Below are 22,791 nucleotides of genomic sequence, written 5' to 3'. Positions count from 1 at the left end.
ACTGCTGCAGATATCAACAGTCCTTGCCAGTGCTTTAAATGGAAAAGGGAAGGTAAAATATTTCCTAGTGTTACAGGAAACAAAACTTGAAAACCAACCTGGCAGCTCCCTAACACTCTGGTCCTAGCTGTGCAAGAGGAAACAAAGAAATAGCAATGTAACTTAGAGGACAGGTTATTTAAAATGTCAAGACAGTTTTTAGCTAGCAGTTAAGGTGGTTTTGGCAGACTGGTATTCAAGACTAGAGTTTTTTAAGGGAAGCAGCGATCTCTTGCTGACAACCATTTTGCCTGAGAGTGTAAGATCACCTTGCAAGTTGGGTACTTAGAGTCCCAGACAAATATAACTGAAGTGAAGCATCAACCCCTGCTCGCCAAAAAAATTCCTTTGGGCGTCTATTCAGATATCTTCTGAAAAACCTGAAGTCACTCCAGTCACAAAACTGAAACAAAATGGATTAAAGTGTTGCTGGTTTTGTGGCCCTGTATTGTCATCTCTGAGTCAAACAAAGCTTTTGCCATCTTTTATAATGCAGCATTTAAAGCCAGGCAATTTCCTACAAATATCAGCATTCTTTTTTTAGCAAAAAAAGGAAATCTTGAACCACTCTGTTCATAGTCTCTATAATTTTGGCCCTGAAGAGAAGCAATGCTTTGGCATTGGTAGTTTTCTACATTCTTGCCAGACAGGTGTGTTTCTCTGTATTAAAAAAAAAAAATTAAAAAAGGACCAGACCAACCAAAGAACTCAAGGATGATCTTGCCTTTTCAGTCCTGAAGCAACTATTTTGCAATTTTCAAATTGTGCAGCCACAAAATGGTTGGAGTGGGAAGGGACCTTAAAGATTGACTCATTCCAACCCCCTGCCACAGGGAAGGACACCTTCCACTAGCCCAGGTTGCTGCAAGTCCCATCCAACCTGGGCTTGGAAACTTCCAGGGATGGGGCAGCCACAGTTCCTCTGGGCACCCTGTGCCAGGGCCTCACCTCCCTCACATGATACTTCTTTCTAGTATCTGATGTGAGCTTGCCCTCCTTCACCTTGAAGCTATCCCCCCATGTCCTATCCCTGTCCAAATGCACGTAAAGACATATTATCATGTAATTGTAGTAATGGTTTTAAAAAGTTACCAAATTGTTAGAAATTAAGCTTCTGATGGATAATTTTGTTGGTCATGCTTTCTGAACTTCCACAGTAACACCTACTACTTGTGTAAGCAAACAATATGAGCAAAGCATCATTCACATTCAGAATTCTCAAAAATCCAGTCCCTGTTTCCACTGCAGACCTCCTGTATCCTCTGGTCATTCTGCTTCTGTTTTAGGGCTGATAGAGAAAAGACTTTATCACTTCAGTCCCTCTCCTGATTCACACATTGCCATGTTGCCTGGCCTTTGTTGATGGCTTGCTTTCTTCCTTGGTCTCCTGGCTATAGGCTCTGAAAGTAGCTCACATTTCTTCTCCTGCCGCTGTTATGTAGCTCCTCTGCTGATGGCTGCAGATGTGCCTGCTGCTTGCTTCCAGCTGGTTTTGCAGTCCTCCAGGCCATCCTTTGGAGTGAGGATCCCAGTCTCTGTCACAACCCTAAGAAACTGGAGAGGCTTTTTGCAGGCTGCCAACAACTATTTCATGAACCTGCTGATGTGATGCCCTCTTTGATTCATGGAGTGACTCCTGATGGCCATGTCCCCCTTCCCCCATGTGCCTCCAGAGAAGGGTAGGGGGAGGGGGGTACTCGGGTTACCTTCCTTTCAGTGTTGTATTTGTTTCACTATTTCACTGTCTGACCCAGCTTTTATGGAGAGCTTCTGTGGGAGCTGTTCAGGTCTCTTCTGTGACCTTTGAAGCTTCACCCATGACTATAAACAACTGCACGTGTCTGCTTAGTCCCTCCAGGTTGGATGTGTTGCTGTGGAGGGGGTTGCTATTTATTCAGCTTGTTTATTGTGTGTTTGGTGGGCACTGTTGTCTGTGCTGACCTGAGAAGTGTTTAGCCTTGTCTTGTGCAGCACTGCTGGCTCTAAATGGTATTTGTGTGTGTGAAAAAACCTGCTGTCTCAGTAATCATGTTCATCTGATATGCAGTATGAAGATGTGATATAAGATAATTGCATCATGTTTAGATAAGATACTTGGTTTGTGTGTTGTGGAACAGAGGGTCAGTTGGCTTGCTACAGCTGAATAAACAAGAGCCAGGCTTCAAAATGCTTTAAATAAACTACTCAGAAAGAGGCTGGGGAATTACTGTTAGCCTTGGTGGGCGCTGTGGCCACGGGGCAGCCTGCCGAGGGCTGTGACAAACAGCTGGCCAGAAACAGGCTGGCTGCTTTGGGGGGCAGCAAGCTGGTGGCCCCACACAGAGGCCGTGTGAGCTGGCTGTGCTTGGGGCAGAGCTCTTTGGGCTGCATTAGCAAAACTCTCCCCAGCTTCAGCAGAGCTCAGACCAGGCTGTGGGGAAGTGCAGCCTCTGTGAGATCACCCTGTTGGCTTCAAGTTGGGGATTGAGGTGTCAGGAGGGAGTGGTGATGTCTGGAACCTGGTTGCTCTCTTCTTTCCTTTTCTATTTCCTTTAGAAGCCAAATGCCCTTTCTTTTACTTCCATTTGAGGTCAGGATTTTAGACATCATCCCCATACTTGTTCTTCCTTTTCTTGGCCTCTTCCCATCAACGAGAGGTGCAGAAAGCCTGGAGGAGGCTTAAGGAATAATGATGGTGAAGGGAAGGTACCTTCCTGCTGGAGACTATTATAGAGGCTCTAGCTCTGCCTGTTCCCATTTTAAGGGCCCTTGTCTACCCATGAGATCTATTCAAAAGGCTAAATAAAGCTTTAAAAGCCTTCTATAGATACTTTAAAATATGTACTTGTGAGAATTGCTTTACTTTTAAAAAAATCCCACCTTGAAGGAAATGGGTTTGGAGCATGAGAAATTTGTTGTGTTTTTTGAGATGATTCAGTTGTGTTTGGGGAGTTGGGGGACTTGTGCGTTGCAGTTGTGACTGGGGACAAAAGCTTGGGACAGAGATATGGTGGTGTTTTGAAGGTGAATTAAGTCTTAGTGAAGAAGCAGAGACATTTGCCTTGCATAAAACATATGATATAGGCAGACAGTATGGAATCAAGGTTGGAATGTAATACAGTGTGCTGTGAAGGCATTCTGGAAGATGACACTGGGAATGACCATTCTTCCCTGGTCCAGTTCCCCTGTAAAATCACAGATTGATCTCTTTGGGGAGCTAGTTACTTATCCCATTTTATCTGGAATTTTACCATGCTGGGCTACCAGTGGGTGGTGAAAGAATAGTAGATGCTCTGGTGATGATATACTGAGTATGCACAAAAAATAAACTCAGCTTTGTTCTTTTGTTCCTGAATGTCCTTGCACTGATAAATATGAACTTCTCCTTACTCAAGGGAAGTTTATTGGCTAACGAACTGTTAATAAAGTTGAGTAAACTCAAACCTTTTAGTACTGACATGAAATAGTAAGTATGTGATGTTGCTTGGTCATTTGAGTTCAGTTTGCTGCTTTGTGTTACAGGCCTTTAGGCAAGTTTTTTATATTGTAGCATACTAATATCGTGCAAGCTTTTGTGCTAGTTGAACATAACACCTAATACTGCTATTTCTGATTCTACCTCTGTATTTTTTGATACTAAAAATGGTCAGCTGAATAGATGTGCACCTTTTTTAATTAGAAGTATATTAATGCTGTTTTGTATCTTTTTCTATTTCAGAGTTGACATTGTATGAGCACAGAAGGCAGCAATGGGAGTATGCAGTTTTCTACCGAAGAGGTCTCTCAAGAGCTCATGATTTTTTTCCATCTCTCCTCTTAACATTCCTCCTGCTCCGCAAACATGGCTCACCATGCGAGGCCTTCCAGATCAGCCAAAAAAGAAGAGTTGGGCAAAAGGAAAACTAACCAGAGCAAAAAGAAATCTAGCCAAGTGAGAAAGAAAACCACAAAGGCTTCCACAAAAGCTGTTAGTTCTGGAAAAGGTAAAAAGCCAGTGCAAGAAAAAGATGTTAAGAAAAAACAGCAAGAAAAGAAACCAATCATGAGCTCTTCAGGCAGGCTTCTCAGGAGCAGTGTAACCAGAACCTTGTCTGGAGCATCCTGGGTGAGTTTGGAGAAAGCTGACAATATCCTTTTTCACAACCAGGATTCTTTCAGCATCAATGGCTTTACAATGGCTCTCCGTAACCGCTCCTTCTCCAGAAGATTGTCCCAAACTCCAGTAATTGCAAAGCCCAGGAAAGCTGCAGCACAAAAAAAGCTAGAAACAAAGGAAAAACATGAACAAGAAGCCCTGGCAGTAGTAGAAGAGAAAAATGATGAAACGGGTGAAATAGCTTTGGAAGGAGATTTAGCTCAAAATGAGTTCGCTGCTCTGCCTGTAGAAGGCTGTCTGTGTAGTGCAGGTGAAGAGCCTGTTATCCCGTGTGCCGGTCAGGACGAGGAGGCAGAAATATCTGAAACGGATGATTCCCTTCCAAACAGTCAGGTAACTGATGATGGTACAGAAGCTTCAGAGGTGAAATCTAAGCATGGAGACCTGCCCTGTGAGCAGATACTCAGTGATCTTGATACAGGTAGTTTGGCTGAAGCATTTGTTGAAGATGCTGCGCTGGTGCTTCCATCTTCTCCTTCTGACTCTGGAATTGCCTCTGAATCAAACTTGAAGGTGCACGCAGAGGCTCCCTTCAATGTGGTGCCTAACAGTACAGAACCTGACTCCAGCTCTGCTGATACCTCAGGCCTCAGCTCAGCAGTACTGATAGAGTCGGTCACGCTTGCCAAATTCCACATTGGAGCAGGGTTGGACATGGTGCTACCTAGGGAAGAACAAGACTTGGATTCTGCATCTCTAGTTACCTCTGAGTTTAACTCACAAGAACATTTACTAGGAGACGCAAGGTCACTGGCAGATTCCTGTTTGAAGGCAGGCTGGGATTTGGAATCTGAGAATAAAGACATTGGTTCAAATTCCAGTTCTGTAGCTGCCTCTGAATCAAATTTGCTTTTCCGTTTTGAAGGTGCAAGCTCACTTGCACAATACCCCATGAAACTGGTTGTGGATTTTGTACCCATTCACAGAGAACTTGATTCAAATTCAGATTTGAGCTTTACAAAAGAGAATTCAGAATTTGACACAAAGAACATATTTAGAGTATGTGAACCAGTCTCCAGTACCTCTTTAAACAATATTGAAGTAGAGGACATTGAACAGCTTGTTAAATGTATTGATGCAGAGACATTAATTTTGAATTCAGGGTATGTCCCCACTTTATCTTCAGATTTAGAACAAAGCACAGTTGATAAAATCTCTGCTGAAAGCTCTGGACAATTCTCTGCAGGTTTTGTTTCAGAGTTGCCTTCAAGCATGGAAATCTCTGCTCTTGCCTCAGAAAAAGCCATAAATGCAGATTTGCCAGCTGACTCAAGACTGCAGCATAATGATTATTCATCACAGCTGGGAAGTGTTGGAGTAAGCTTGAATTTGGTTCAGGACAACGTGAACAACAGCACTGAAGCAGTTGAGGCCTCAGGGCCATACTCTCTTAAAAATCCAGCTGGTGATTACCCTCTTCCATATTCATCTCTGCTCCCTATGCTGGAGAAAAAGAAACGAAGGCGTTGTGGAGTGTGTGAGCCCTGTCTGCGGAAAACAAACTGTGAGGAATGCAGCTGCTGCAGGAAGCGCAAAACTAGTCACCGGATATGTAAAAAGAGAAAATGTGAAGAACTGAAAAAGCCACCACCACCAATCACGCTACCTTTTGAGGTAAGACAAAGAAGTTGCAAATTAAGTCACTCTATTGAGGCTTGAGGTGCACCTTAAAATTCTGCAAAGGGATATGCTGGCCACATGACAGCTTCAGAGAGTTCAGGGTTACTGTTGGTGCTAACAGGTTGTACAGTAACTTCCTCTTGTCATCTACAGAACTGTAGGTTAGAGTGAGCTGGAGTTAGTCTTGTCCCTGTTGTATAAATCTGTAAAATCAAAGGTAAATATGGCTTTAACTCTGTGTCCCAGATATTGGTATGTTGTATGTCCAACGGAATGGATGTCCATTGGAATGGATTGTCCAAAGGAATGGATTCATTGGAGTGCATAAAGAAATGAGGAAGATTTAGGCACAGAATGCGGGGAGGAGGGAGATTGAGGGTAGTCTTAGGAGACTGTGAATTACAAGGGAGAGTGTTTTTATTTTAAAATACTGAAAGCTAAAGGCAAAGGAAGGCATGCTGTCTGCTCTTTGGTTCAATTAAAGTAATTTGCTTGTGCTGACAGATTTGGTGGAAATCAATTTATAAACTTCAGGACCAAGTTGTAGCTGCATTTTCCCCTTTTGCATCTCTCTGCCTTTCTAATTGTCTATTCTTCTGTTTCTCTCATCTCACTTCTCTTTCCTCTCTCTCTTTGTCTTTTACCACATTCCCATACATACTTTCTTTTTTCTGTGTTTCTTACTCATTTTTCTGATCTATCAGCCTTTTATAACCCAGGTCATAACTTTTGGAACAAAGAGGAGGGGAAAAGACAGTGTGTATGCCCATGTGATAACAGCACTGACCTTCTGAGAGATTTCAGTTTCAAGATCAGGCTTTAAATCAGGTAAGTAGGGAGTTGAACATAGATTTCCCACATCCCAGCTGAATTCCCTGACCTCTGAGCTGCACTGAGACTCTGCAGTGCTAGGTCCTGCTGGGAGTGTTCTCTTCATAGGATCCAGTAGTACCTGAACCACAAAGGGGAGAAGCTGTCTTGGTAGTTAAATCACTGGGACATTTGCCTTGGGATGTGGGAAACTGAGGTTCAAGTCTCTGCACACCAGTGTGTACTCTGAGAGGAGCAGTTCACACTGGGGAGAATGCACCTGCAAAACCTTTCTCAAGAGCAATTTCATTAAAATGGTGTGGTCTCACAGCAGGTAGGAATTCCTGTCAGCTGCAGAGGTCTCAGGAGAGCTCCTGTTTGCACTGCTCTGTCCTGTGCTTACCAGGGTTGGCAGAGAACTCCTTTCTGGTTTTAAGGTAGGCAAGCAGAAAGAAGAGTCCTGTAGCAGCGAGGAGAATATGATGTATTCTCCTTTGTGGGGGAAGTATACTTTAAGATCTGATGTTTAGGGGAAGTAGGCTTAAACAGTTTGGCTCAGAATTAATTCAAAAACCTCTTTCTGTTTCAGCTCTTAATGCTCTTAAAAAATAAGTGAGGAGAGGGACAGCTGTAATGTGACTTAAGATAGATATTAAAACAAAGGTGGTAGAGACTTATCCCGACCTTTTACAGCAAAAACGTAGTGACATTGTCCTTTTGTATATTTAGTCAGCAGGATTGAAGAGAAGTTCATGGGAGAGGATTTGTGGAGTTGAGGTGGGAAGTGATCTAAAAGCCGTGTTTTAAAAAGGGTTTTGGCAGGGTCAGTAAAAGGAAGCACTCCAGCTTTTCTGTCAACCTTTGTTTTCCAGGCTAAACATACTACTTTTCTTGTTGCTCAGCCTGACCTACTCCTTGCAGATTAGCTTTGCCTCTTCACCTTTGTCCTCTCTGGGCACTCCTTTTACTTTCTTTATGAGAGATTCCTTGTTTTTATTCTTTTCTTTGGCAGCTTTTACTTTGGTGTGCTTTTATTTCACTAAAGTGGCCACATTCTGTATGATACATTCAGAGCTGCACCAGAAGCTTTCTTCATTTCTTGTTAAATTTTGTGTGAAATTTTAGGGTGGTGCATGGAGGAAATGAAGTATTCCTGACATTTAAGAACATGTCAGGTATTTTCTTATAAAATTGTATTTGAATGAAACCTGGTGCCTTTTCAGATATTCCTAGAAAGAGGCCTTGCTTCATTTTCAATCTCTAGAAACTGTGCTCTGAGGAAATGAGAATGTACTTCTACAATGTTATATCTGCTCTTTCAAGGTGTTGAGATGGGGAAGGTGTTGGGGGATGGGGAATGCTATCACTCAGTTTAGCAGCAATCCTTTAGATAAGATTGCAGGGAATTCCATTGTTTTCCCAGACTGGTAGTACTGGAACTTCTGTGGCAGTAATGTGTTTCAAACAGAAAGCAGCTGAGGAAAACCCAATACTGTAGGTCTCTGTCCATGGTTTGGAAAGTGAACATAAATAATTAAAAGAAATTAGATTGGCTTCAGTGTGTTCTTCATTCAGAAGAGTCATGCTTCTTTCTCTCATGTTGGTGGAATGTAAGCATTTTTTGGAAGTGATTCACTGGGAGGAGGGTGCAGGGGGATAGAGCAGGAGCGTAGTTTAAATGTTGGTGTTTTGCCTTAAAGGAATTATCTCCCCCATTCTAACTAAAAAACGCAAAAGTCCCAGTGAAGTCAGTGAGAGCTGTGTGCATCAAATGGCTGTATAACCACTGTGGGGGTTGGCAGGGTACCTGCTGCTTAGGAAAGAAAAAGTGTTGGTTTTCTTTAAGAACTTAGGTGGCTTTACAGTTACAGGGAGTAGGGCCTGGCTGGTAGAAGGCATGAAGGTAAACTGAAGTGCATATTCCAACACCCATGCCCATGTGTGCACAAGCACTCAGCCCTTGGAGAATATCAGTTGCATGTTTGGAGCTGGCAGTAGTTAGGTTACTGTTATTTCCATTAATACACACATAATCCAGATAAAGATTTGAAAACTATATTGGACTTGAAAAATACCATTTAAAAATAACAGCCACATAAACATTAAGTGATATTGTACCTTCCTGAATGTAATGGGTTTTGCAGGGATGTGACATCATGAAAGTCTGGATATAAGGCATTGTGGGCTCTAGTTCCTAGCCCCTGTGTGTAGCAATATTGTTGCATATAATGCCCCTCTTCCTCAGGAATTCACACTGTGCCTGTTTGGTTTGGAGCTGGTAAAGAAGAATCCTAAAATATATGAGGGAAAACATTTTCTTGCTTATTGAATTTTTTGAAAGGACAGCCCAGTAAATAAAATGTAAGGAAGCTTTCATAAGAAGAGGAAAAAGGCTTTATCTTGGGTTACTGTCCCTCTCAGAATGAATAATGCAGGAATATTTCACAGTGAAGAGTTTGAGAAGCTTACCCACACAGGATTATGACGCTGCCTCATTTTTGTCTCGTCTTTAAAGGCTGCTGTTTTCTGAAACAGTATTGCAGTTTCTGAGGGCTATTTTGTAGCTATTTTGTTCCAAAAAGCAGCTTTAATTCCAAGAAGTGGTCTGCTTTGCTGCCATTGCATTGCACGCTGTCAGGGCTGTCTTCATGAGTTGCAGTGTGGCCGCGAGGATTTTGTAGGCTTCAAAAGCAGCACGTGAACAGGAAAGGTGGCTCATGGTTTATTTTTTTTTCTCCATGGCCAAAGGATTCCGGTTTTGGCCAGGCAGGTGCTGCAGATGGAGCCCAGTGCTGCTGTTTTGTGCCGGGCTCTGCCGGGCCGGATCGGCTCCAGCTCGCCCGTGCTCTCCCGGGGGAGCTGCTGCCCTGGCCCACGGCGGTGTCAGGCTGAGCAGCTCCAGTTCTGGGCTGAACTTGTAGGGGTTCGTGACCCCACAGCTCCCAAAGGGCCAGGAACTCACAGGGCTGCTGCTGAACTGGCAGCATGGGGAGCCCTCATCTCCACGGCTGCTTTCTGCAGGGCTTGTCAAGGCAAGGTGCCCACATTTTATGGTCCTACCTAGGCAGGGAGCCCACTTGGGTTGAAACCATCTGCTGGGGACAGCTTTAATTCCTATTAGAACTAAATAGCTAGATTTAGGGGGACCCATAGTCAACAAACTGACCAAAAAAATGAGGTCACTGAGTGTTAATTCACTTGGGTTGCCCAAGGTGTTTTGAGACATCTTATTTAATTGCTGTAATCTGGGTAATGTGAGATATTAAATAACAATAAGGGCCTGCTTGTCTGTGGGTTTTTAACACACTGCTGAAAAACCCAGACATATTGAAAAAGGATGCTGCAATTCAAGTTGGTTGGGAACTTTCCAGTAAGCCATTCCTTGAATGGAAAACACTGAATGAACAGGAGCTTTTCACAGCTACTATCTGTCTTAATGCAATTGTTTTGGGGGAAGTTTCTCAAGGCTTGAGAAATGAAATTTCTGTTTAGAACTTAAAAAAGGGGATGAGAATTATTAGAGCATGTTGGTGGTAAGGGCTTTTTGCCTGATGCAGACCAGGGGCTTGAACTTTGGTCTCCCACATCCCATCTGTCTCCTCTTGAATTTTTGAAAGTTTTGCTCTGCTTTGGAACAAAACCAAGTGCTGAAATCTGAAAAAAAAAAATTAAAAAAGCAAAATGGAATTCTTGTGTTCCAGCCAGGCCCCGCTATAATAAAAAAATTTAGACTTTGTGGTATTTATTTTAAAATAGACTCCAGAAATATTTAAGCCAGTTGAATTTTAAAATGAGTGCACCTAAAAACACTCCTGAGTAGGATACTTGAGAGTTTTGTAAGGGAGTAGCAGACAGCTAGAGGAGTCTGGTAACGTGTGTGATGAGCAAAGCTGCATTCAGCCTTCCCTACCCCACGGATGCAGGGCAGGGAGTTGGGGTTGTGCAGTTTACTCCTATTTTACACTGACACTCGTACTCTGTGCGAGTGTAAAATAATTACAGCTCACAGTACTTTGCCATTTCTGTGTTCCTGGGTGTGGACTATAATGCAGCCTAAATTACAGTGAGATGGATTAGTTTGTGCTCTAGTTATTTTCAGAGGCTGTATTTAACAAGTTGCCTCTTCACTGCTCCTTATTTTCCATGTTGGTTCTTAAAGCTTTTATGGGGAAATTATTTGAAGAGGTTTCTTTCCTTCCTTGTGTCTGAGGACCTCTAACATGAGGTTACAAGGAAACCTGAAACGCTGTCCAGTGCATGCACCAGTCTGGGGGCTAAATCAGAATATGGGGTCTTAGGTTTCTAAGCAAACAAAATACTGTTCCTTTTTTTCCCCCCCTGTATTGTAAAGCATCTTAAGTAGCCAAAACTATGAAGAAGATTGTAGATCACTTAAGTATGTGTGACTTCCACTCTCTCATTTTTAATGTGCAAAAAAGACCCTTGGCAGACTTGGGGTATTTGGGGAAAAATACAAATGAGTATTTAAATTTTACCTTATTCTAAATCCTATTTAATACATCATTCTGATGCAACAAAGGAGCTAAGATACAAGGTAGCATCGGGCAACAAAAAATGGGCAACAGCTTTCTCTGATTTAATTGTTCCACTGGGGAATGAGTTGTGTGTCCACGTCTGAGCATTTCTATTTAACTGATTTGCACCAATGAGTGGACAGTAATTACATTACCGTGTAGCATTAGATAAGAAAACAGATTGCCGTTTGTAGCTGATGAAAATATTTTCTCACTGGTTTTTATCTTTAGTGCATAAATCCATGGCCAGCGTTCTGGTTTAGACGTCACCTGCGAATTGTTTCAGGGAATGCTCGGTGACCGCAGTGTTAGATACGCTGTTGTTCGTTTGTTGTCCCATGTTAGCGAATGCCTGTGTGACCCGTGAGGGCTCGCTGTGACCCCTCCGTCCTCCTTTCCTCCGGATGGCCGCTTTGAGCAGGTGGAGTTGTGGGACAACAATTGCACTTGATGTTCCTATGGCGGCCGGTTTCACGGCAGTCCGTTGGCAGTGGATTTGTTCTGTTGGGTGCTGCGGGGGCAGATGAAGACAGAGGAGTGTCTCTCAGCGGGCCCGCGGCGGGAGGGCAGGGCCGCCGGCCGAGTCCCGGCCCCAGGCGGAGGTTTCGGAGGGGGCTGCCGCAGCCGCGTCCCCTCGGCTTGGGAGGGCAGGCGAAGGCAGGCCCTGTGGCTGCGGCCGCCGCCGGGGAGCGGCGATTTCCACTCTTCCCAGGGCGATCCGGCCGCGGGGCCGCCGGCGCCCGGCGGTGCATCCCCAGCGCCGCTCGCGGAGAGGGTCAGGGCAGTGCCGCCCGGTGCGCGGCGGTGTGCGCACGCGTGCGGGTGCACGGGGGCCGTGTCCTCGCCTGACCCCGTTCTCATCGCGGCCCGAGCCGAGCGGCCCCGGTGCCCGGGGCGGGCGGCCCGCAACGCCCGGGCCGTGCCCGGGGCGCGGGGCGGCGCCGGCTCCGCGGGCGCGGCGGCTCCGTGCCGGCTCTTGCGGGCGGCCGCGCGGAGCCCCTTTGTTCGGGCGGGAGGCCGCGGGGGGGCGCTGCGCGGCGCTGCGCGCTCCCGCGGGGCCGCACGCGGCGCGCGCCCGCGCGGCCGCCGCTGCGGCAGGAAGCAAAGATGGCGGGGCAGGGGCGCCGCCGCCGTGAGGGGGAACGCGGGGCTCCCGCGATGTGAGGGGCGCCGCGGGGGCGGCGGACGGGCCGCCGGGAGCCGCCGCCGGCCCGTGGAAGGGCCGCGTGTAAAGCACTCGGGGTATTGCAGAAATATCGCTGTTCCATAATAAAAATCGGAGGTGTCCGCCTGCCTTTGTGACCACAACTTATATTCTGCAATTTGATGTTTTTTTAGGTCCTAACAGAAAACAAAAGGCCTCAGAGGAGGAAGCAAAGAGTTTTAAAGGTAACCGATGATCGCTTTGATATTTATCCCCTCCCGTTTTGAGCAGCATTTTCTTGTCATACAGTCCAGGAAGGCAAGGGGTTAAACGCTGGGTAGCGCCGCTTTCCAGCTATTAAGCAGATTAGCTAATTTTAAAAGCACAGAACACGTCCTTTCTTTCCTCTTTCTCTCCAGCATGTTGTAGACCTATTTGAACCTCCCTGCACAAGTCTGCAGACCAAAAGTTTGCTTTCCCTTGCATTGAACGTTCCCTTTAATTTCTTCTGTTCCTAGTTTCAGGCTTTCAAACGTAACAGTTAATGCTTTTAGCATACAGGTTTTATGGCATCTGAAATTTCATGGGAGAAGCCAACGTTAAACTGCAAGCCAAGTTAACAAAAGTGGAATTTTTATACATACTTTACTGAAGTTTTGATTTCCTCTCTTTCTTTAAACTTTAGAATACCTCAACTGAAACTGAAAATCCTGTAAATTTACAACAACCTTCAGTTTCAGTGGTAACATGTTCCTTCCACACTTTTAAGATGGCTATCCTTCATGATAACAAAAGACTGGTCTTTCAGATACAAATATCTTAGTTTTTATATCAAAATACAGACTTGCTAGACTCATGGCTAATGTTTTGGGTTGTTTGGGGTTTTTTTTAAGTAACAGGTAGTATATTGATACTGCTTCTCTCAGTTAATCTTTAGAATGTTTTGAATAGAAGTAAGTGATTAATTCTGTTGTTGCAAACTAACATGTTGGAGGATGAATGGGCCAAGTAAGATGGATGGTATGGGTAAGATGAAGCTAGTGAAAATGCAAACAAAAAGTATGTTGTTAAACTTACTTTCTTGAACTATTCCAGCTGAATGTAATAAGATAGTTTAGTATTGTTTCAGTACACTAAAATGCCAGAAGTTATTTGACACAGTGGATTTTATAAATGCTGACTGGTCTCTCATGTCATTTTACTTGAAAACATCCTGATTTCTTAACAGTTGTGTTGTCATTGTTACACACTACAGAAACTTTGGTAAGACAAGCCAAAGTTAAGATTAAGTAAGGAGCAGATGACCTGTCCAACCTCAAGGGTATCTGTCTTTTCATGTGGAGTAGTTGTGCAAACCACCTACCTGTGTGCTAACACTAATTGTGGTTTTACAACACTGGCAAATGCTAGTGGGCTTTTTCTGCATTAAAATGAGCCATTAAAATATCAGTATTTTTTTGTTCTGAGTATGATTTTAATTATTTGTTTTAATACTGCTGCTCTTTGTAATATACCACATGGATGTAGCTGAAGCTTGAAGTATTTGCTCATTCTGTCTTTTGTGCATGCAAAATAAGGAGTGTTTGTAAAGGAGTCAGTTTATAATGTCTAACTGGTGTGATGCCTGTTCTGGCAAAGAGTGGAAAATGTGTTTTTTTGGTCACAGACAGATACCTTGTGCTGGGTGTCTGTCTGCAGTCATGGCTCCTGGTTCGCCTTGAGATTTTCCTCTTGAGTTCATTTTGCCACTGTTTGTGATTTGATGGCCCAGCAGGTTGCTATGTAATAGGAGTCTGTCATTCCTCTCCTTTCCAAAAAGCCTTCTGAAGAGGTTTTTTCCACCCTTGACTCTTGAATGGGAAGGCTTGTCTGGTTCTGTGTGTGTGCATAGTATCCTTCTCAGTTGTTGGACCTGGGTTGATTTCTGGTTTGACTTTTCCTTTGCTGAACTGATTCTGTGGTATTTCCTCTTTGGTTTTAGGTACTGTTTTTGTGTTTTCTAGTATTTGTATTTGTTTTGTGGTGCTGCAGTGTATTTCCTAAGAGTTTGTCTCATTGCATCCACCAAAGAAGGCACAGTACCTCTGAAGGCATCTCGTGGAGTGCTGGATTGGGCTTGGTGGGGTTGGCCTTTGGTTTTGGGAGGGGGAAGGGAGGCTGGGCATATAAGTTATACTGCAGCTCTGTCAGCTGCAGTAAACTTTAAAAAAGCTGCATTTTAGAAATGTGGCATTATGTTATGTGGCTCTAACCTGGCTTCTGCTGTTGGTGGGACACCATGTAAAGTGGTGTTGTCCTTTCTGTCGAATTATGACTTCAGTGTTTGGTTTTATGATTGGTAGTGGCTGAGGGCATCTGACCAGTGACATTTAAAAAAATTCAACAGGATATGTACTTTTAATTTTTATTTTCTTCAAGTAGTACTCCTAGGTTTCTTAAAGGAGGGTTTGTAATATTTTCTTCCAGTAATACATGGAGTTTTGATTTTTTTCTTAACTCTCCTAAATTTTGTCAAATGCACATTTATTTACTTAGAGGGCTCGTGTTCTAACTGTGCTGCTGAGGACTAAGCCATTCACAAATTCTGTACAGGGGAAGATAAGCAGTGCTTTCCAGTTGCAAATGGGCTGGACAGATATAAACAAGACTAAAAGTGATTCACACTATTATACTGTACCTTTTGTGTAGTATTTATAGTTTTCTGTACTCATGTCTTAGTGCTCCTTTCTGGTTATTGGGCGACTCATTTGGGAAATTCATCTGTGCCATAAATACTGTATTAGGTTCTCCATGTTTATTTTGAAAGAACATCTGAAAAATTCATCACTTCTAGCAGGCAAGCGCTCATTAAATAAAGAGTCTTTGTAAGCTCACAGTAATGGATACAAGGAAAGGAATATACTTAGTTTTCCTTAGGGTTTATATTGTGTTCTTTTCCCAGTTAAGCAGACACTTCTTTAATTTTATTCCTGGTAATGGAAAATCTATATAGAAGGGATTCATACTTAAAAATTAATTTGCCTGCATTTCTAAAGTCACATTGTACACCCTGCTTCACTTAACATCATCCTTTTTAGGCACTTACTGGTGTTCTGGCTGAATTTGGGTAGTGCAGTGCACCTCTTCCTAAGGATGGGAAATGCTTGCAGTCACTTCCAAGGTCCTTACCACAGAGCTTAGAAGAGTGGGGCAGTTACACATGGCCTCGTGTTGTCAGGGAAATCTACACTGAGCACGTGCAGGCAGCAGCGAGGAAACCTCCCCACGGATCAGGAGGCAGCTGGTGAAACACAATCCATGGTCTTCCCTGGTGAAGATTAAAGAAATCCGAAACAACAACAAAACAAAAGGGAGAAGAAAGAAAGGGAGGGGAAAAATAGGGAAGAGCCCGGGAGAAATCCCGAGTGACATACGCAGTGCTGAGTGAGTTTTGTGGCTGCCTGCACAGTTTGTGTTTGTTGTGTTTCTGCATAAATGCTGCTGCGGTGATCGGGGGCGCCAGCAAAGTGCCTGCTCACACTCTGTAACATCCCCTCAGCTGAAGGCAAGCCAAAAGCCAGAGATGACTCAGTATCTAGAACTTTGGGGGTGTTTATAAACATCATACCAGGAACATGAAAGTTTTATTTCCATCAAGGCTGCAAATAACTGATTGAGCACCCTCTTAATTTTTCTTTTCCAGATATACAAATCATAGTCTTGTAAAAAAAACAACTTTAAAACATAAAGTTGGCCTGCTGTTGCCCTTTTTTTATGATGCAGATTTAGTTTTGCAGCTTAAAGAAATTAAAAATACACTTTTTTGATCAAGGTCATACATGTGTTAACAAAGTTTAGGAAAGCAAGTGCTAAATTTCATGATAATGCTTGGAGTGAGCAAGAATTGAACTGATTTGGAACATTCAGTCTAAATTACAATGCATATTTTTAGTGCAGAATATCTGCCAAAGTATTTAGTTGGATGAAATTAAATTTTATTACTTTTTTCCCCTTTAAACTGAGATATGAGCAAGTCAATGGAATTGCACTGCTGTGGAATTTTACAGGGAAAGAAGGAAGAATGGTACTGTACAAAGGATGTTGTCCAGAAAGGACTTATCATATTTGTTGTGGTTTTTTTTTTTTAATAAGCATTATCACCTTGGAGCATATTCCTTTGGTAAATACCAATTAAAATTGCTTTGAGTACTGGTTGAAAGTTTCTGCCTGTTTTTTACTCACAGTCTTTTTGGTCCCTTTTTTTGATAGGTAGACCTTACTTTTGATATCAGAGCATCCTACACAAACCAGTTAACTTGTATTTTAAAAAGTAAGATGATTAACTTAGCTGTTACCTGGATTTTTTTCAACATTTTTTGAAAGAAATGTTCTCATTTTCACCTTTTTCAAGCTGATTGTGCATCTGTCTAAATGGGAATCAAATTTTTTTTTTTTTTTTTTGCTTTTGGTAGACTCATGCAACCACTTGATGTGAGCAGGCATGGTTATGGTTGTGATTTAGCACATGGCATGTGCCTGTGCAGCTTTCCCAGCACTTCCACATGAATGCACTCGTGAACATACGAAGCACTTGCATGTTGTTTGTACAGTTCAGCCAGGACTACTCATGTATGTAGATGTTTTTGAATAGAGCTCTAACAAAGAAAGCCTTTGTAAGTGATCTGTAAATTATTAATCTTACTCTATTTTCTTATCCTCAATTTTTCTGGTGGAGTTGAAGCCTGTCCCTTGTGAATTCTTTGCTGGGGTGTGCAGAGATGCTGTGCTGCCCTTGTCCCCTGATCCTGGGGGGCTCCCTTATTCTGTGCTGCTCCCTCTCCCATCCCTCCTCTGGTGTCCCTGTGCTGCTCTTTGCCCCACAACTTCCCAAAATGTCGAGGGGAGAAAGGCACACTGCCCCTGGGGAGGAGACAGGGAGGAGCAGGGTTTTCTCTTTTAACTCCTTCCTTGCTGTAGCAGAGCAGTTGTGAGGATAGTGCCCCTCCTCAGGGATTGGTGGGGACTGGGAAGTGTTGAGTAAGGCCAGGCTGAACCTCATGATCACAGTGGTTTTGAAGGAGTTTGCATGTTTTGAATCACAATTTATTTGTAGATCTTGACTCTCAGGGTCTGTTTTAGTGTAGGGCCTTCCATTTCATTGTATTTAGAAGTGGAGCTTCGAAAAACTAGAAAATGTGTTTGTGGTCAAAAATGTCATAAAATTTCTAGTAAAAGTAGTATAGCTTTTGGAGAGGGAGGAAAATGTGTATGTGGAGATGAAGGTCAGTTGTGTAGGTAGATTGATTGATACATTGTTTAGATGTTCTTAATGAAGTGTTGCAAAATAAACATAGGGTTTCTCTTCCAGGTGTGTTGCTTTGTTGATATTGTTTACATTCACTACCGCATTATGAGCTTTATTCTATACTTGTACTCGCTGTATGTAATGCAGGCATTGAAATAACTGAGATGGCTCTGCCAATTCCAGTACTCTGTTCTCAGTGTGCTGCTGGCCATTCATTTATTGACAGCAAAAAAATACCTAAAAAATCCTTTGAAAATGGGTGCTCCCTGTTTAGGATCTGATACCATATTACTAAGCAAGTTTGTATATTGCTTTTAGCAACTGATGTGGGAGAAAACCATTGAGAAGCCCTAAAATTATCTGAGTGGCAGCAGATTCTTCACATTTGGGTTTTTTTTTTCTTTCTGCCATGTTATACCAAGAATTTTGTTTAGTGTTACTGATTATGGGAAAGTTAATTTAACTGATACTGTGACAGCAAACTTTCCCACTGGCATTAGTAGGAACCTTAGTTTTGTAGAGACCAAGAGATCTGATTTGTACAAAAATAAATTCTTAACTATACGATTTCATTGGGGAGGTAAGAAGAATTCATGCTTTCTTTTTAAAATGTTAAATGTATGAAACTTAAATGATATAAAGAAAAAGGAAGACAGCATTTAAGCAACTAACAATAATCCCTTTTTATTCATTTATCTAAAATTAGTATACAGACTATAGAAAACAAGGCTGTCCTTGTTGTCCTAACAACTTTAATATTAAGCCTTTTAGAATATTAAGATTTTTCGAAGCTGATTTACAATTGAGTGGTTTGTGTCTTGACTGAATTCCTTTCTCAGTGTTTTGTTGGTGCTGTCTGTATTGCATTATAGTTTAATCATTGCCCTATAGTACAATGGGGCTCTACATTTAATTTTCCTAAAATAAGGGGTTTGCTGGACTTGTGAATAAGAGGAAAAACTACTGTGTGTTTGTAAATGCAAAGCATTCACTTTTGTGACAGATGTGATCACTGTCTGAGTTCTGCAGTGCAAACACCACTGTTGCAGTGCTGCAGCAGTGGAATTACAGCATTGCTGTTATTCCAGCATGGGAGTGAAAGCTGCTATTCCTGTGAAGAGCAAGTGGAAGTTACAGTGCAAATTCTGCCTTGAGCTTTACTTAAACCATAGGTGTGCAAGCTCTCAGGCAGAAAAGGAAACACAATTTGCCATTTTTAGGCTTTTTTTCCTCATGAGAGTAAGCAAAACATAGATGAAAAATCCTGAATAGTGCTGCCTCGTAGCCTTGTGCCTTAAGAGATCAGCATGACTATTTCTTTTTTTTTTTTTTTTTTTAATCTGAGTTAAGCTGCTCCTGTCACTGAGTTTTCTATTTCTAAAGAGTATTAGTTACTCCTTTTTATCCTGTGGCCCCTCATCAGCTTTAAAACCAGGCTAGAGCGGTGTTGTGTGTCCTTAGCAGTTCTGGTCTGAGAGCTGCTACCAGCATGTAGTAACTTGTAAATAATATAATTGCTTGTACAACAGGTGGTGGGGCACAGACCTTGATCCTAAATTAAGGAGCTGAATATCTTCCTGGTTAGATTACAGGAACTGTGGAAAGTAATGTTATTAGCTTAACAGTTTGGATCTTTACTGCACTGAACCTGAAGAGAAATTGTCTCTGTTTGAGTCACATATGGTAAACCCAGGAAAGATCTTTATGAACACTTGCGCTGGGAAGTTATAAGACTGTATCCTTTTATTCAGCTTAAACATGTTGTTTTTTTTTTTTTTAATAGCTGAAAGAACTTGAATTTGAAAATTCTCATGGATGAAAAGTGCATCCAAACACCTAACAAGGTGTTTAAAAAAATTCTTTACTCTCGCTCTGACTTGTTGCAAAAATGTGCACCATAGTTCAAGGCCAGACTTCTCCAGCCTTAACTTAAAGTCATTGAGTCTTGTTATACTTTTGTCTACGAGAACAAGGAGCCCTCTGTTATCAGCATTCTTTTCCACATAGACTGAGCAGGAGTTTGTGGCTTTTCAATTTTCTTTCTCTTTGGTAAATTGGAGAGAGCGAGTAGAGAGTGAACTTGAGGCTTTCACTTCAAGATGTTTCAATCCTTTGTCATTCCTGTGGTCCTCGGAGCCCTCTCCAGCATATCAATGTCTTGCTTGAATTGGGGATGCCAGAACAGGATGCTTTATTCTGCCAGCAGGTGCAAAAGTGCCAAGTGCAGGATTGAAAGTAACCACTCTTTTCCTAATTATATTGTTATTTATGCATCCAAGAATCTAACTAACCCTTTCAGCCATAAAGTTGTACCAGGAGTTTCTATAGTTACTGTGCAGTTTGATGATTGACCGTGTTAATGTCCTCCTGGAAGGCACTGCTTTCCAAGGTAGAAACCTGCCTTTTGTAACTACAGTCCCATGCCTCTGGCTGAACACAGAATCTCTCTTTAGTGTAATGAAATGGCTGGCTTGCCAGCTTAATTTACGAAGCTTCATGTCTGGTCTTTGAGTTATTTGCTGATTTTTAAAGTATTACTTTACTGCTCTTTCAGATTGTTGCTAAGGAGGTTACACATGGCTGTGATTTGCTCCCTGAAGCCCCTCTTATGAGCACTGTGATGATTCTCCATTGGCAGGGAAGGGCCAGGCAGCACTTCTTAGCACTGTGCTGATGCTTTCATAAATTAGGAGACCACAAGAGACATTAGCTAGGGTGGGTAAACTCGCAGACTCAATTTCTTTCATCTCTGCTTTTGAGCTAAAGCACATTAGGGGAAAGTTCTATTAGGGAATACATATTGTTGCAGATTGTATCATTTTCTTTTCTGGCTTAATTGACTGCTATATTTTCCAGAGCTGCCAGGGTCTCTTTGAGTGCTTGGTTTCAATGTTGATGACAAATGATTGAGTAATTCAAAACACCAGTAAAAAACAAACCAACCCCAAACCCAAGGAAAACAAAAATGACCAGGCAAGATGCTTGTTTATATTTGCTTCTGTGGCAGAAAAAGTGCTGTAATGTTTGGGGTTTTTTCTTTCTTAACAAATCAACTTCTTGGATGCCTGTGTAGGAGAATGGGGTGTCCTTCGCCCTGTTTTTTCTTGCTCCTGTTTGCAGCTTTTACAAGATAGATATAGGAGTTGATGGAAACAATAATTTGAGTTTGTGTCTGAGAGAGCCCATTTCCAAGTAGTCATCCAATAAATACATTTCCATGGGAGCCACCATTTGAAGCCTTTACAGTCAGAATTAGTATCCTGTAGTTTTTAATTTTGTACTAAGTGTATCCTTTGGGGTCTGATATTGTAGATCTAAGCAGTCTCACTGAAGCTGTTGCACAAGGTGGGTGGGAGGGCTCTGCTCTGGGAGTGGTGTAGGAGAGAAAAGGAAGAGAACAAAGATATAAAGACTTTGAGGTCATAATGTAATAATTCCTCCTGGAATGAGACAACAACGAGTTTTTCTGGTGGGGAGGTTGGCTGGTATTTGAAGAACATGGCAAGGAGGACATAAGTGTAGATTAAATGGAGATGGAACTGAGAGTTGAGCTGTAGCTTGGAGAATGTTCTTTGCTGTTGTGGCTACAAATATGGACAAAAAAGCAACCAGCAACTAGAGCAGACTTTTCAGCTGTAGTAAGATCCAGTGTGAGATGCTACCTGCTGTGATGCTCAAGTTGGTGAGTGGGTGGTTTGATACTCAGGGAAGTTGGAAGTGAGTGGGATACCTCCAGGAAAGCCTCAATGTCATACCTCAGGTCAGGTTCCTTTCTCCAGATTTGCAGAACCTCTTGTTCCTCAGTTTCTGTATAAACCAGCTTCTATGGTAAAACTTGTCTACATAATTTGGCCAAGTCCTGTCCTGTCCCTCAATGCCATCTGTGAACGCTGCTCTCTTGAGGAACAAAACATCTTGTACATTCAGGCTGTGTTCCGTCAACAAAGGTCCCCAGTCTGTTTCTGTGCATTAAGATTTACAGAAGATGTGCCTTAGCTGAGCCACTATAGGAATGTGGTACCCTGAGAGTCTCCTTCATGTCCACAGTTATGCAGTGTGCTGGTATCTGCTTTATGTCTGTGGTGAGATTGATGGGGAATATTCCCCAGCTTGCAGCTTGGCCCCTACTCTGCTGTTCTCTGTTTTGGGAGCCTGCTTGGACACCCTGCTCAGACTGCAGCCTTGGGCAGCAACCTATGGTGTGTTGCTGCTGTCTGCGTTATTGCAGTAGCCAGACATGTCATGTGGTCTGAAATAGAAGTTTATTCTTAGTTGTATTACTGTATCTGCCTTTAATGAAAAAAAAAATCCAAGAAGAAAACATAGCTGTATTCAGGAGGTGACCTGTAACTTCCACAGCATCCCACCTTCTATCTGTCTCTGTTCTAACCAGTGCATGGTTTCCTACATAGCACTTGGCATCAACTGCTGCTCCACACCTGTGCTCTGTCTCCCTGTTGCCTCTCCTATCCATGTCTTATCTCCTTATCCCTGTATGTTGGTCCTGTCCAGTGCAAGTCCTCGATTCTACTGAATTTCTACATGAATTTCTGCATGTACTGGGGAGCAGACAGTAGACAGCAGGAATAAATGGCAGAAGAGTAAATTGCTACTGGTCAGTTGGTTGGTGCTTTCTTGCCTCTTGGTGAGGCAATGATACCTGACTGTAGGACCATGAACCAAACACCTTGTTTGAATGTTAGATTAAGTACATTTGGTGTCTTTTCCTAACAGTTTTTCTGAAGCAGCACTTACATTGTGGTTTTGGATCGCTGAGGAGCTGCCAGCTCTGTCCCAGCTTGGCTGGCTGTGTGGCTGCAGACACTGCAGCAGGATCCAGACTTACCCATGACACTGTAGCTTGCAGGCACTTCTCACCCACTCATCCTTTTGTGCTGATGAATGTTGTGGTCCTGGAAGAGCTGTCTTTTGGGTCATCCCAGTTTTGGCACAAGCAGGGGGTGCAAGTATTGTTTGGTCTTTTGGGCACTGGGTTTGCATGGGACCTGAGCAGAATCTTACAGGGAGGGCTGGTATGGGGATTTGGCATTAGTTCTTGTGTTACTCATCAAGACTTGCTTGTAGAAGCATTTTATCAGTAGTTGGACAGGGCATCATCTGTTATTTCTTGTTTATGAGAGTAATTGATCCCGGTGGTGTCCTTTAGTACAGTGTGTGTCGTTACCACCTGTAGAGGTTTGAAATGAGACACACAAATCAATGG

General features: G+C 42.8%; 1 protein-coding gene across 4 annotated transcripts in view; it reads left to right on the top strand.

Annotated features, from left to right (window-relative positions):
• The window catches only part of TET1 (tet methylcytosine dioxygenase 1), a 96,882-nt gene that overhangs the window by 30,463 nt on the left and 43,628 nt on the right, over nucleotides 1-22,791 (top strand). For all 4 annotated transcript variants that reach the window (XR_008432077.1, XM_053949325.1, XM_053949324.1 and 1 more), the window contains 2 exons: nucleotides 3,737-5,788; nucleotides 12,478-12,528. Coding sequence is in view for 3 of the 4 variants with exons in the window: in XM_053949325.1 (XP_053805300.1) it covers nucleotides 3,860-5,788; nucleotides 12,478-12,528 (1,980 nt within the window). In the remaining variant the exon portion in view is untranslated. The remainder of the gene's footprint in view (nucleotides 1-3,736; nucleotides 5,789-12,477; nucleotides 12,529-22,791) is intronic.

Source organism: Vidua chalybeata, chromosome 8 (genome assembly GCF_026979565.1).
Source record: "Vidua chalybeata isolate OUT-0048 chromosome 8, bVidCha1 merged haplotype, whole genome shotgun sequence".
NCBI classification, from domain to species: Eukaryota; Metazoa; Chordata; class Aves; order Passeriformes; family Viduidae; genus Vidua; species Vidua chalybeata.
Note: the sequence above shows the minus strand (reverse complement) of the source record. Positions and strands in the feature narration are given on the sequence as shown.